This window comes from Pyricularia pennisetigena, chromosome 6 (genome assembly GCF_004337985.1).
Source record: "Pyricularia pennisetigena strain Br36 chromosome 6, whole genome shotgun sequence".
NCBI classification, from domain to species: Eukaryota; Fungi; Ascomycota; class Sordariomycetes; order Magnaporthales; family Pyriculariaceae; genus Pyricularia; species Pyricularia pennisetigena.
In genome coordinates, this window is record NC_043744.1 from 155,564 (window position 1) to 170,243 (window position 14,680).

The window sequence follows — 14,680 nt, forward strand, 5'->3', positions numbered from 1 at the left end:
AATACTTGAATTTAATAACCGTTTTAATTTATTGGTAGCTAAATTAGCGAATATTAACGTGCAAATGAACCCCGTAAATGTACGAAACCAATATTTACGGGCCCTAAAGGGGATATTTTCTATTTGGACCGAACGCCAACGCAATACCCAACGGGTTTTGCAAGCAATAGGCCAAAATTCGGAAAATTTAAATTTGTATTACTTTGCAGCGGACCTTATATCCGAAAATTCGATTTCAGGTTTTACAGCGGCTAAAACCGCTAATTGTAGGTTTAAAGGTAGAAAAACGGGTAAAAAAAACGCTAAAAAAGGCGCTAAAAAGGAAAATAATAGGCAGGAAACCACTTTTAAATTACGAAAAAAGGGTAATAAAAATTTTAATTTGGATTTTACTTTTGCAAAAAATATTAAATCCTCTTCCAACGAATTAACCGTTAGAACGTCCATACTTTTTATAGATTTCGAATTATTTACGGGTTCGATTCCACGTAGCGTTAACGAAGGCCCAACGTATAACGCCCTGATACAGGAAATTAATTCCGCTATTAGCGGAATTATAAAATTACGTTTGGATTCGGATTCGGAAACCGAGACCGGTAAAACGTTAAAACCACAGGTTTTAACCGCTAATTTTGAGTTAAGACGAAATTTGGACGCGGCGTAAAAAGGACCTTTAAACTTTGGAAATTAGGTTCCCTTATCCTGTACGATATAAATAGCACGCACTATTTTTCTGCAAATAAGCAATTTTTTACCGATGAAACCCCCGGCTTTATACTCGTAATCGGTACAAAAGGTGGCCCTACTAAGCCTGTAAGTACCGGAACTGTAAAAATACAAATCCGTTACGTCTAAAAAACTGACGAATTTAAACAGGTTACGTTAAATAACATATTATATATTCCCTCGTTTGGAATAAATATCGTTAATGGTTTTATATATTATGATATAAAGGGCGTGTTATTGAAAAATACCCTGTACGATAAGGATCGCAAGGCGTGGGGACGCTTAAATACCGTTAAACATTCGTTTTGTTCAAAGGTTAAAAGGTGCGATATCTTTATTCGAAATATACCGAGAATTTCGAACTACGCCTATATAATAGGTGAATATAATACTGTTTTTAGCATAACCTTACAGGGGGTAGTAAAGGGTTACGCAACCCCGTTGGAAATAAAACTAAATAATATAAACCCCGAAAATTACGAAAATTATAAAATTTACACCGATTCGGAACCGGAAAAAAATACGGTAAGGAAAAAGCTAAATCCGGAACAAAATCCGGAAAAGCCGTAAATACACCTATAACGCAAAAACTTAGCGGTAAAAACCCTGAAAGTCCACGCAAAATTGGGCCCCGTAGGCCCGGTACACCGTTAGTTAACCCTTTTATACAACCTAATATAAAAAGGACTATTTCTGACAAAAAAGGGGTTTCCCATATAAAGAGTCCGTTGTTAGAACCTCTTTTATTATCGGATTTAAAGCAGGCCTTTGTAAATTACCTCCTTTCAAACTTAAAACGGATTACAGACGGTTGGTTAACCGTTAAAGGAAACGGAATTACAGGTAATTGTAACGAAATCCAGGCCCAAATAACCCTGTTACAGTACAGGCGTTTAGGGCATATATGGTTATTATTTCTATGAAAAACCGCTAAAATTATAAAAGGTTTACCTAGTTTTGACAACATTAGGGCAATTACGTATATTGCTTACGTTAAAATTACTTTTATTAAACGTACAAATGAGGTCGCATTCCTTACACCCCTTAATATTTACGATTTTACAAAAGGTAATATAACAACCTTTAAACCAAATCCTCACAATAAAAAGCCCGTATTTTGTTATTAATGGACCGAAAATTACGTTTTCGGTGGTTGATCCCACTACGAAATAAAGCCGGACCTACGGTTTTAATGGCTATTAAAGGCTTTTCAATGGTTTTAAAAGCTATATACGGGCGTTACCCCCTAAATCCTCATTTCGATGGGGGGCACGAGGTAAATACAGACTTCCAAAATTGGTTTATAAACAAAAGTGTTAATTTTAGCATTTTAAATCCCTATAACCACGGCCAAAACGGATTAACGGAACGCTCCGTTAAAGTTATTTTGGATTAATTTTGGTTTACCATTATAGCGGCGGGTTTACCGTTATATTTATAATATTATTTACTATTTACCGTGGCTAATTTAGTTAGCCGTATAGCGGTAATTGATAGGAATTTAACACTTTACGAGGAATTGTATTCCGAATTCCAGCCTGGATTACCGCATAAACCCAATTAAGGGTATTTGCGGGTTATTAGTATTGTATACCAGTTTATTATACTGCTGGAAAAACGCCAAAAATTTAAGAAATTGGTTCCCCGCTCCGAAATAGTAAAATTTTTAACCCATTTAATAAATTTTACAGCGTTGGTTTACGCACCCGCTAAACGGGTTATATATAAAACCTTTACCGTAAAAATTATAAAAGGTATAAGCGCTGAAAATTTGTTTATTCCAGGGGAAACGTTACAGATTTTAAAAGGGGAAAATATAAGTTTTAAATGGGATTTTAATTTTAAATTTGAAAACGAAATTAACAGCGTTCCAGCGGATAATTATCTTTTAAAAATCCCTGAAATTATAGGGCATTTACCACCTGTTACAGGGTATTTATCACCTATTACAGGGCAATTACCACCCGTTATAAGGTATTAAGACCCTGAAAATACAGTGCCTGCCAAGCTTGTACAACCTATTATTCGCCCCCCAAAATTTATAACGGTACCGGTATTTATTCCAGTACCTAAAAAAACGGAAGTTCCGGTGTTTTTAGCACTTAAAATTTAAAATATAGAGTTAAATTCGCAATTCGAAAACCCAAATTTAATGGATATGAATTACGTGCATTATTTTTATTTTCAAACCCAAAACAAATCAAAAAAACCCATTAAAGACGGTTAACCAAATAATTACCAACAGGCTTTAAATAACCCTGAAAATGTTAAATGGTTGGTTGTCTTAACGTTTAAGTCCGACCAGATTGTTATTGTAAAAAGCTTCCGTTTTATCCCTAAAATTCAAATGTTTATAGGCCGTAAACTCGTTTCTACCCGGCCGGTATTTAAATTAAAAAAGGATCAAAATAATAAACCTAGAAAATATTAACCAAGGTTTATTATTAGGGGTTTTTTACAGGTCGAAGGCCTGAATTATATCGAAACTTTTGCTAGCACTAATATACCTTTTACTTACCGTATATTTTTAATTATAATTAATGCACAAAATTGGGAAATAAAACAAATTGATTTTATCGGTACGTTTTTATATAATAATCTTGCCGACGTAAATATATATTTGCAAATTCCAAACGGTTTTAACGAATGGGTTAAAAATTGTAATCTTACCATCGCTAAGATTTTAGTGGAAATGGGTTATAACCCGAAACAATTGCAGGTTATATAGTTGGAAAAGGCGTTATACGGTTTGAAACAGGGTCTAAGAAAATGGTAAAACAAACTCAAAACCCTATTTTTTAAAAAAGGTTTTAATCCATTAATTTCTAATCTCGCTGTTTTTTATAACGTTAAATTTAAACATTTTATCGTTACTTTTATAAGCGATTACCTGTTAATAGGTCCTAAATTACAATATATTCAGGATTTAAGAGCCCGTTTTAATAAGGTATACGCGTTGGAAGACAAGGGCCCTGCAACCTATTTTTTAGGCGTTTAAATCATAAAGGATAGCCTTAAACGCCTATTTTAGCTCCATTAAAATCAGTATATAAAGGAAATATTAGCAACGTTCGGATTAGCTAATTACAAATTTATCTTTATTCCTTTACAACCGGGTATGCTAAAATATAGTGGGGGTAAACCCGTAAATGCGCTGGAAATTAAATTATTACAGCGTATTATCGGCACCCTTTACTATTTAATGCTATTAACGCGCCCGGATATTGGTTTTGCGGTTTAGTGGTTTTTACGTTTTACAATAAAGATAATTATAGTTGATTTAACGGCAGCTAAAAATTTACAACGTTATTTAGCGCGTAATAAATCCTTATTTGTTTATTACGGAAATAAAATATTTAAAGCCGAATTACCATTTAATTTATTAATAGGGGGTTTTAAAAGCTTAAAACTACTGGGTCTTAGTAATAGCGATTTTGCCGGGGTTAGTGAAAATTTAAAGTCTATTTGCGGATATTCGTATACCTTATTTGGGGGCTCTATAACGTGGAAGTGCAAAAAAGTTAATATTATAGTTTTAAGCATTCCAAAAACCGAAACCGATGCTTTAACGGAAGCCCTGCGTGAAATACAATGGTTTAAAAACCTATTTATAAAATTTGGATTATTTATAAAAAGCCCTATTGCAAGATTTGGAGATAATATAGGTTTTATAATTAACGTATATAACCCTACGCACCACTAACGTATTCAATATACGTTATTAAAATTTTACTACGTACGGGAGTTAATGATAAAAGGATTAATGACCCTAAAATACCAGGAATCCAAACAAAAGCCCGCTAATGGCCTAACAAAACCCCTAACGCTTCCAATTTACAAGGTTTTTTTAAAGCTTATAAGGTTTAAATCTGTTAACACCATGGGTTGCTAACAGGGGTTTAGTCATTAACCTAGGTGCGGCATAGTGCTAGTTGCGTTGTAAAAACCTGTAACTACAGGGTTTAAATGCACTATATTATTCACTAAATTTGGGATTAATAAATTTTATTCGTTGGTGGGGGAAATCTTGTTTTGTTTCCCTTATATATTTTCCGATATCGAAATGGGGGTCCGCACACCGTAAAGGGTTCCGGTGCCGCACACGATTTTCCGTAAAATATTTTGTATGCGTTGTTAAAAAACACCCTTATTTCCATATAAACCATTTTTGGGTTCGCACTGATTTGCTAATTTGGTGAAAATTTTAACCAGGTATAAGGTAGCTGACTCGTAAGTGCAGGGTGGGTATTAAACCCGGTACAGGGTGAAACCCTATTCGCTGATTTTAAATCGCAACTCCTGCAATACATACACAAAAATATAACAGAGAATCCGAAAGCCCCAACAGCCCCACTTCGGCACTATCTATTGTGGCTTATATACAAATAAAAATGGGCCCATTACATGCTAAATAACGCATATAATTAACAAAACTCCTAAAAACTTAGTTTTTACATACTCAATTTTGAGGCATCCAATTAATTCGTTAGCTAATTACCCATTATATTTCCTTTATTTGCAAATATTGGATTTTTGTTAACCTAATACCGGCCGTATTACAGGAATCTACCTTGTACAGGTTAATTAATAAATAATTTATACCGCCTTTATACCCAAAATTGAATTAAAATTGAAAAAAATCGTATTTCGGTCGATTTACGCATTCAAAATACCCTATATAATATGCCTCATTTGGATTATTGCCAACGAATAACCAAGTCAACTATTCGGTTTAATAATTAATTCCGTGGGTTAATATTATGCAAATCGGGGGTTCGAATCCGGGGGTTATTGCAATTTTGGGGGTTTTTTCCAATTCGGGGGTTCGTCCATTTGGGGGGTTATAAATCGGTACAAAAGGCTTAATTATCCAGGGGGTTTGTACCGGGAATTCGAATCGGGTTCAAACACAAAAGGGATTTTTTTTGGGGGTTTTAATTTTTATATATTTTTCTTTTCCGATTTTATATAAATAATAGCAAAAAAAAGGGGTGTTAATTATATACGTTAGTTAGCATATGATGGGTTCATTTTTACTCATTTATAAGCCACATTAAATAGTGCCGAAATATGGTTATTAAAGCTGTCGGATTTTCTATTATATTTTATATATTGCAAAAATTGCGATTCAAAATATTAGCCAATGGGGTTTCGCCCTGTGCCGGGTTTAACACCCACCCTGCACCTACGAATTAGCTACCCTATACCGGGCTGAAATTTTCACTAAATCAGCAAATCAATACGAACCCAGAAATGGTTTGTATGGAAATAAGGGTCTTTTTTTTAACAACGTATGCAAAATAATTTTTCGGAAAATTGTGTGCGGCACCGGAACTTTTTGCGGGGTGCGGACCCCCACTTCGAGGTCGGAGAGTATATAAGGGAGATAAAATAAAATGTCCCCCACCAATGAAACAAATTTACCAATCCCAAATTTAGTGAATAATTTAGTGCATTTAAGCCCTGTAATTACAGGCTTTTACAACGCAACCAGCACCACGCCGCACCTAGGCTAATGCCTAAACCCCTGTTAGCAACCCATATTGTTAACAATATTTAGTACAAATACGATATTATAGTACAGAAAGGCTATTTAAGGTAACGTAGCGATAGAAAATGCATGTAATTATCGCTTGAAATGAATATCTTGCTTATATTTTTATATTAATAAATAATTTATCAAAACCCTTAATAATTCGCCCAGTTATTTGTACAATTAATAACAACCTTCGATGTTGCAATTATACTATGTCACTATACGTAAATATTATTTAACTTTCTTCTCAACAATTTGACCAATTCTTCAAATAAAAAGTTATAAAAGCCGATATTTCCAAGCGGATCTTACGTGGATGGCTGTTAATATACTTTATTTAGTCTCTGAAGCTTTGGTTCTATTATCGTCAAAGTCGGTGAAAATATAAAAGCAATACGCTCGTAAGTTTTATGCTGTAATACAAATATTACCCATTCGTTCATCAAATTGCTTATATAATCCGGTACCTGTATTAAAATTAGACATACTATCATATATACCTGTATAACCCCCTACGCGGAAAAAATGTAAAACTTAGTCGAAAAACAAACATAATATTGGAAAAAATCCAAAATGGAAAAAGAAATAGAAAATATAATACCATTATAAGCGGATTAAGGGCTAGTGGTATCGCATTCGCCCAATTATGCGCATAAAAATAAAAATTAAATCGCTGTTAATAGTTTTACCAAATGCTATTTTCAACCTATGAACCGTTCATTTTTACGATTTTTATTTATTTCCTTGTAACGGAGTATTAGTTGCCGAATTGACGATTAACCGCCATAAGCGGCGAAATTCTAGTCTCAGGGCTCATCCCTGAAGCCCAGAGCTCCACAATTGATCCACTTCGCTCCACTTCGTGGCTCAATTGCGGCTTTGCAATGTACCTGTGGGTCCATCCAAAGAACGCTTTGGTTCAGGTCTGAGGACAACTTGTCGATTTTCGCCGTTCATGGCGGTATTTTTGGCCTTTTTTTAACCGAAACTCCTTTATTATTCCACAACCATACATAATATTGAAAAAATAAAATATCGTTGAAGATAGCGTTTAATACCGCTATTAGCGCCGATTCGATTGATTTTTTTATTTATTATAATGGCGGAATTGGATACCACCTGCCCTTAATCCGTTCATGGCGGTACTGTTTTTTCGATTTTTTTTCGATTTTCGATTTTTTTTAATATTATTTTTAATTTTTGACCAAATTTTATACATTTTGCACGTGGAGGGTCGTATATATGTATTTATCGTTATGAGAAGTTTTGGTGCTTATATCGGATTATATAAGCAGTTAAATAAGCGGATAGGTAAAGTATATATTTTTTTATATATAATTTACAATCGAAACTCGTTTTTATCTTTACCAGTTCTAACGATAATAAAACCAAAACTTCAGGAATTCGATTACGTATATAGACAAACGTCCACGTTCAATCGTACTTACCATATCGGTTTTGAAAACTGTTTAATAAAAACAAATAGCAAATGCGTATTTTATAAATCTTTTTGCTTTATTTAATTAATTTTATATTATTTTTGTTTTGCACCAAAACTTTGTGGTTTTGCACGTGGGGGGTAGCATATAAACACTTAATATAATATTACATTTTTGTACGTATACCTAATTATATAAGCCCTTAAATATGCGGATAGGTAAGGTATATCCAATTTTATATATATTTTACCATCGAAATGCTTTTACATTTTTACCAATTCTAATATTAATAAAACCAAGTTTTGAAAAAGTGGATTATATATATAAATAAACGTTAACGTTAAACCCGATTTGCAATACCGGCCCTTTTTATGTTTTTATATAAAAAAATGCTAAATTTGAGTTTTTTTTATATTTTTTGCTTTATTTAATTAAATAAAGTTTATAAAAAAAGAACTTATATAGCATCTACTAGCAATTCGATTAAAGAATATATTAAATGAAAATATTTTCATTCTACCAATATTTGCGTAAATTATTTAATTTCTTAACAAACTGTTAATTTATATAAGAATATTAATAAAACGTTTGTTTTAATCGATAATTGCATGCACTTTGCAATGTTAGGTTTATTAAGGTATAAAAACTGTAAACTAAACTAAAATAATTATTGCATACCATAATTTAAAACAAGAATTAAATATAATAAAAAATTACAGATTTTATTTTATATTTTAATATCTTTCCAAATACAGTAGCTATAAAGACGCGGCCGGCATTCAAATACTCAGCAAGCTCCAATAAACTTAACGCAAATTACTATATATTTTTTTAATTTTTATTTATTTTTTTATACGAATATTTAATTGCATACTATGGGTACACTATTTTTTTTTGCCATTATAATGCGAATATATTGCATTTACCCGCTACAAACGGCAGAATACCACAAATTATCCTTATATTAATAAAATAATCATAAGCGATATCGTAATATTAAATATATTATTAAAAATACCGTTATAAACGGCGAAATGCGACAAATTATCGTTGGTGGTACCGCCATGAACGGCGAAATGCGACAAAATGTCCTCAGACTAGAACGAGCGCGATTTTTTCGGCCAATGTAATTGGTCGAAAAGCCATGTGGCTGAAAGGTACATGGAGCGATCGGTCCCCATTGCGAAGCAGGGGGGTCTAGTCTGAGCACTGAGACTAGCGAAATTCGACAAATTGTCCTCAGACGAGAACGAACGCGTCGTTGGGTGGACCTAACTCACAGGTATGACCAACGCCGCAATTGAACCACGAAGTGGAGCGAAATGGAACGAGGTGGATCAATTGCGGAGCGTTCGTTCTAGGATGAGCCCCGAGACTACGTTATTTATTCGCTCCATGTTTTAAAAAGCCGCACTTTAAGATTAAACTTGAACCTATAAATCAAAACGCATAAAATATCCAGGGATTTAAAGTTTTCGGCTATGTAGTAGTCAGGGGCCGTAGATAATAATGGAGTTAAACTTTGTTTTTGGATTTTTTAGAGTTTTGGGCTGCAGAGTTCGGAATTCAAATATATTACTATATTATATACTATATACCCAGTGGTTACCAAAGCCTTCCAAAACCCACCCATAAGGGCCCGCGTTGCGCGAATGGCTGGGGCGGGCGATCCGCGGGTGGGTTAAATTATTTGTGGGGGGTGGGGGCGGGAAGTGGGCCGGCCCGGCCCAGAAACGAACTCGGGTTATTTTAGCAACCCGAGGGCCCCGTGCAAAACCCGTAAAACTATATGCTTGGCGTATTAACGTTAAGAATTTCAGTTGATTAACTGGAATACAATATGAAAGATTAGATCCAGAATATATAATAAAATTAAATATATTAAACTTTAAATTCATAATGGAAGCTTTTTGGATTATTTATGTTTATATACGTTTTAATATCAAAACCCTCGGGTTACCCAATTCGGGTTAAGCCCTCTCGCCCGTGTGCCCCCATTTACCCGCCAAGAGAACCCGTGGGCCTTTATGGGCCTCCGCCAAGAGCCCGTGGCCTAATGGGCCGGGCCGGGCTAATTCCTTTTCTCGTTTCGGCAGGTCTTACTGGCTACCGATAACCCCTGTTTAAATGTGTATGTAATTCTCATAGCCACGGAGGAAAAACAAGTTACATGTCTAACAGCCTGCTTGCATATGGCACAATTATGTACCTTCCCCATGTTTGTCGGCTGATTCGGGACTTGCTCTTATCAGAATAATTAGCAGGGCTGTCGATACTGCACATTCAAATGATTATTAGATTGTATGTGGTTTGAAGATTATAAATATAGGTAACAAATAAATTCTAATACCCTTATTCCAGAGGTCAAGGACGCAAAAATCAGGATCCCTTTATACCAAGTTGCCTGGAATTGCCTATAAAAAAACCTTATCAATTAGGGGAGTTATTGGCCAACTGAAGCCACCTTCTATCATATAGATTTTTCTCATTTCTACATCCGTTGCCATGATTTCCCTGAGTTATATCATGTGTGTTCTTAGGGGCATCATTAATAGCTCCCCTAAAACCGTACCAACTGACCGGGTGATTCAGTTACCTTTGGTCGACAGCTCGCAGGATATGCGCAACGGTGTGCTACCCCACGCAATGCCGATTGATTTTTTTGTTGTTGTTGTATTTATAGCTAACATTACACCAATTAGAAATCCTTGTTTGGTCGACATGTTTCTACGATGTGCTGGATGGAGATAAGCTGCGTGATTCCCTCCAGGAGCTACTCGAAATGGGCAACTGGCGGTCGTTGGGTGGTCGCCTAAGGCTAAATGTAAGAGCTCCTTGCCTCTGACAAGGCTGGCGCTAACGGGTAGCACAACAATCAAGTCGGCAGGGCGTGTTGAGCTGCATGTGCCAAACCATTTCACCACTGATCGACCTTCGGTGCACTTCACGCAGGAGAGGCACGATTTAAGCGTGCTAAATCATGAGCTGCGTCACACACTGCCGAGGAACAGCAACATTCCCTTTGTCGTCGATATCAGGGAAACATTTGGCCGGATTCTGGCCGGACCAGACGCTCCCCGAAGCTTTGATGATTATATTAATACAGACCGACCAGCCCTGTCGGTTCATGTAATAATCTTCACCGACTGTACCTTTGTCACAATCGTCTACTCTCACAGTATTGCCGATGGTATGGGTCGGCGAGCTTTAATGGACAACTGGTGCCGGGTTTTACGTGGCGACAAGGCCAGCGTAATGCCCCTGGCCGACCTTTCCGACGACGTCCTGATGCGGGTTGCCGAAGCGGACAAGTCTAGGCCCAATGAGCGCTATATATGGGAGGACAAGCTGCTCACGGGCTTTTCGCTGTGGCGATTCATGGCCCGCATAGCCTTTGAAAGCGTCTTTGGCCCGCGCAAGCACTTACAATCCGTCTTCTTGCCGGCGGCGCTTGTGGAATCCCTGCGGGCGGAGGCACGCTCGGATGGTACCTGTTCTCCGAATCTGACTGACGGTGACATCCTCGCGGCGTGGCTATTGCGACTCTCTCTGGCTCACACCCCAACATCGTCGAGAAGACCGCTGTCGATTATAATGGTGGTTGATACTCGTGGGAGACTCCCGAGCTCGTATCTCGATCCAAAACTCGCACGGATATCCAACCAGTGGGTCTCTGCCTGGATTCCAGTTCAGCTTCGAGAGTTTGTCGACGGAAGCCTGGGGCGCGCTGCGTCGCTCGTGCACGAGACTCTCCGCCCACAACTTAGCGAGGCGCAGATATCCAAACTAGTACGCTTTGCGATAGAACGCAATGGCACGACGGCATTTTTCGCGGATACAAATGCCGTCATGCTACCAGTATCGAACATCGCCAAGGCGCGTTTCCAGGATATTATCGACTTTGGGCCCGCTGTAGTCGCTCCTGGCCTTGACTCCACCCTTTCGGGCACGCCGAGCGGGAAGCCGGTGTGGACGACGAACGTGATAAGCGGAACTCATACGAGCGGCAATTTGTGCCATATCCAATTTAAAGATCACGCTGGGAATTACTGGGTCACGTTGCAGGCACCGGGTAAAACGTGGGAAAAGATCAACGAACTGACCCAAACGTTGAATAAACTGACTTAAGTCTGCTAAAAATTCTCGGTTACTGCTACATATCACTCGCTAAACCATCTTTCACGCACAAAATCTCACAGGATCCTTGAAACAGATTTTGTTTTAGCACATCTGACTTTGAATAAATATTTTAACAACGTAGTTCATGAGTGTGGATGGATTATATCAGACTACCGCGTATAGGCTTAGTCTCAGTACTCAGACTAGACCCCCCTGCTTCGCAGTGGGGACCGAACGCTCCAAATACCTTCAGCCACATGGCTTTTCGACCAATTACATTGGCCGAAAGAACGCGCTCGTTCTAGTCTGAGGACAACTTGTCGCATTTCGCCGTTTATAGCGGGTATATATATTGTACGCGCATTATAATTGCAAAAAAGAAATTGAATCACTATAATATGCAATTAAATATGCCAATAGAAAAAAAAATACAAATTATAAAAATATAGAATAACCTGCGTTAAATCAGTTGGAGCTTGGTGACTTTTATATAGATAGCCGCGCTGTTATACCTAATGTATTCGGAAAGATATTTAAATATTTAGTAAAGCTTGTAATTTTTCATTATATTTAATTATAATTTTAAATAATGGTACATAATAATGATTCAAAAGTGAGCTATAATATTTATAGTTGACCGGACCTAGAGCTATGGAGTGCATGCATTTATCGTTCAAAACAAAATTTTATTAACGTCGGGTACCCCCTGCTCGGCTNCCCCCCCCTGTTCGGCACCCAAAAATAACTGTATAGCCACGTTCACCTCTCATGTTCTTTTATAAATATCTCGACCAGTTTTTCACCTTTGGATTTACTTTTTTCTATTCTTTATTCTCCGTTTTCCAATAAAGCAATATACCGAAAATCAGCTTATATCTGCAATCGGCTAGTCTCAGTGCTCAGACTAAACCCCCTGCTTCGCAATGGGGACCGAACGCTCCATATACCTTTTAGCCACATGGTTTTTCGACCAATTGCATTGGCCGAAAAGATCGCGCTCGTTCTAGTCTGAGGACAATTTGTGGCATTTCGCCGTTTATAACGGGAATAAATATTGTGTTAAAAACAGGCCTTATAAACGCCCTGCGACCGCAGGTTAAAAGCAATTACAGTAGTTGCATTTTTCATGCGCGCAGCCAATTAAACAGCGGTATGATTAACATATTATATTTAAAGTATAATAGTAAAAAAAACAGTAAAACCACAGTATGCAATTGAATATTCGAATAAAACATTAAATAAAAATAATAAGAATATAAAGTAACCTGCGTTGGATTGATTGGAGCTTAACAGTTCTGTTAATGAAAGCCGCGTCCTTGTAACTAACTTATTTGGAAAGATATCTGAATGTTAAGTAGAATTTGTATTTTGTTATTATATTTAATTATTATTTCAAATCATAGTATAAAATCCTCGTTCAAGATTTTAATAATAGTGTTGATAATTTAACGGACTTAAAACTTTAAAGTGCCTGCAATTATCGCTTAAAATAGAGCTTTTATTAATATTTTTACATTATTGATTAATTTATTGAAAAACTGAATAATCTACGCAAATATTCGTAAAGGTAAGAGGAATTTTCAAATATCCATTTTGTTAAAAGATGATATATAAAGCTTATTCAACTTTATTTTTATAAACTTTATTAAATTCAATAAAGCAAAAAGAAATAGCACAAATTGAAAATTCTTTTATATAAAAAGTAATATAAGCGGGTATTATAATCTGATTTCACGTTGACGCTTGTTTATATATTTGATTTAGTCCCTGAAAGTTTGGTCTATTTATTGTGAAACTTGGTAACAATATGTAAGCGTTTCGATTGTAAATTATATACAAAATTAAATATACTTTACCTATCCGTATATTTAACGGCTTATATAATCGGATATGTGTACCAAACTGTAATATTATACTATATATATTCAAGCCACCTCCCACGTGGAGAAACCATAAAGTCTAGCCGCAAAACAAAATTAATATAAAATTAATTAAATGAAGTAAGAAGATTTATAAAATATATATTTAGCATTTTGTAATATAAAAAAGCTTTCAAAGCCATTATTATGAATCGGGTAAGGCCTGGACGCCTTTTTACATACGTTGTCTAATCCCTGAAGCTTTGGTTTCATTCTCGTTAATATTGGTAAAAATATAAACGACTTTCAATTGTCAATTATAAATAAAAAAGTGTATACATTACCTATCGACTAATTCAACTGCTTATACAATACGGTATATACCCCCAAGTTTGTTACCACGGTATATGTATATTTACGACCCTTTACGTGCAAAATCATAAAATTTGGTTGAAAATAAAAAGTAATATTAAAAGAAATCGAAAATCGAAAAAAAAATCGAAAAAACAGTACCGCCATAAACAGATAAAGGGCAGGTGGTATCCAATTCGGCCGTCATAATAAACAAAGAAATAAATCAAATCGCTGTTAATAACGGTATTAAACGCTATTTTCTTTTTTTAATATTTTGCGTAATTATAGAATAATAAGGGAGTTTCGGTCGCAAAATGCCAAAAATACCGCCATAAACGGCGAAAATCGACAAGTTGTCCTTAAACCTGAACCAGAGCGATTTTTGGACTAACCCACAGGTACATTAGTCTCAATGTTTAAACTAAACCCTCCTGTTTCGCAATGGGGACCGAGCGCTCCATATACCTTTTAACCACATAGTTTTTCGACCAATTGCATTGGCCGAAAAAATTGCGCTCGTTTTAACCTAAGGACAATTTGTCGATTTTCCCCGTTTATGGCCGGTATTTGTACTGTATTTGCACTGGGCATACACTGTATACGTAATGCGAACAATATAACCATTATATACAATTAAATATTGGAAT

General features: G+C 36.1%; 1 protein-coding gene across 1 annotated transcript; it reads left to right on the plus strand.

Moving 5' to 3' along the window:
• Positions 1–10,402: 10,402 nt before the first annotated feature.
• Positions 10,403–11,829, plus strand: PpBr36_03968 (uncharacterized protein; the record flags this gene model as incomplete). The annotated part of the gene is made up of 2 exons (XM_029891135.1): positions 10,403–10,525; positions 10,582–11,829. The coding sequence occupies exons 1-2, from the start codon at positions 10,484–10,486 to the stop codon at positions 11,827–11,829; spliced, it is 1,290 nt and encodes a 429-aa protein (XP_029748961.1). The 5' UTR covers positions 10,403–10,483.
• Positions 11,830–14,680: the final 2,851 nt, after the last annotated feature.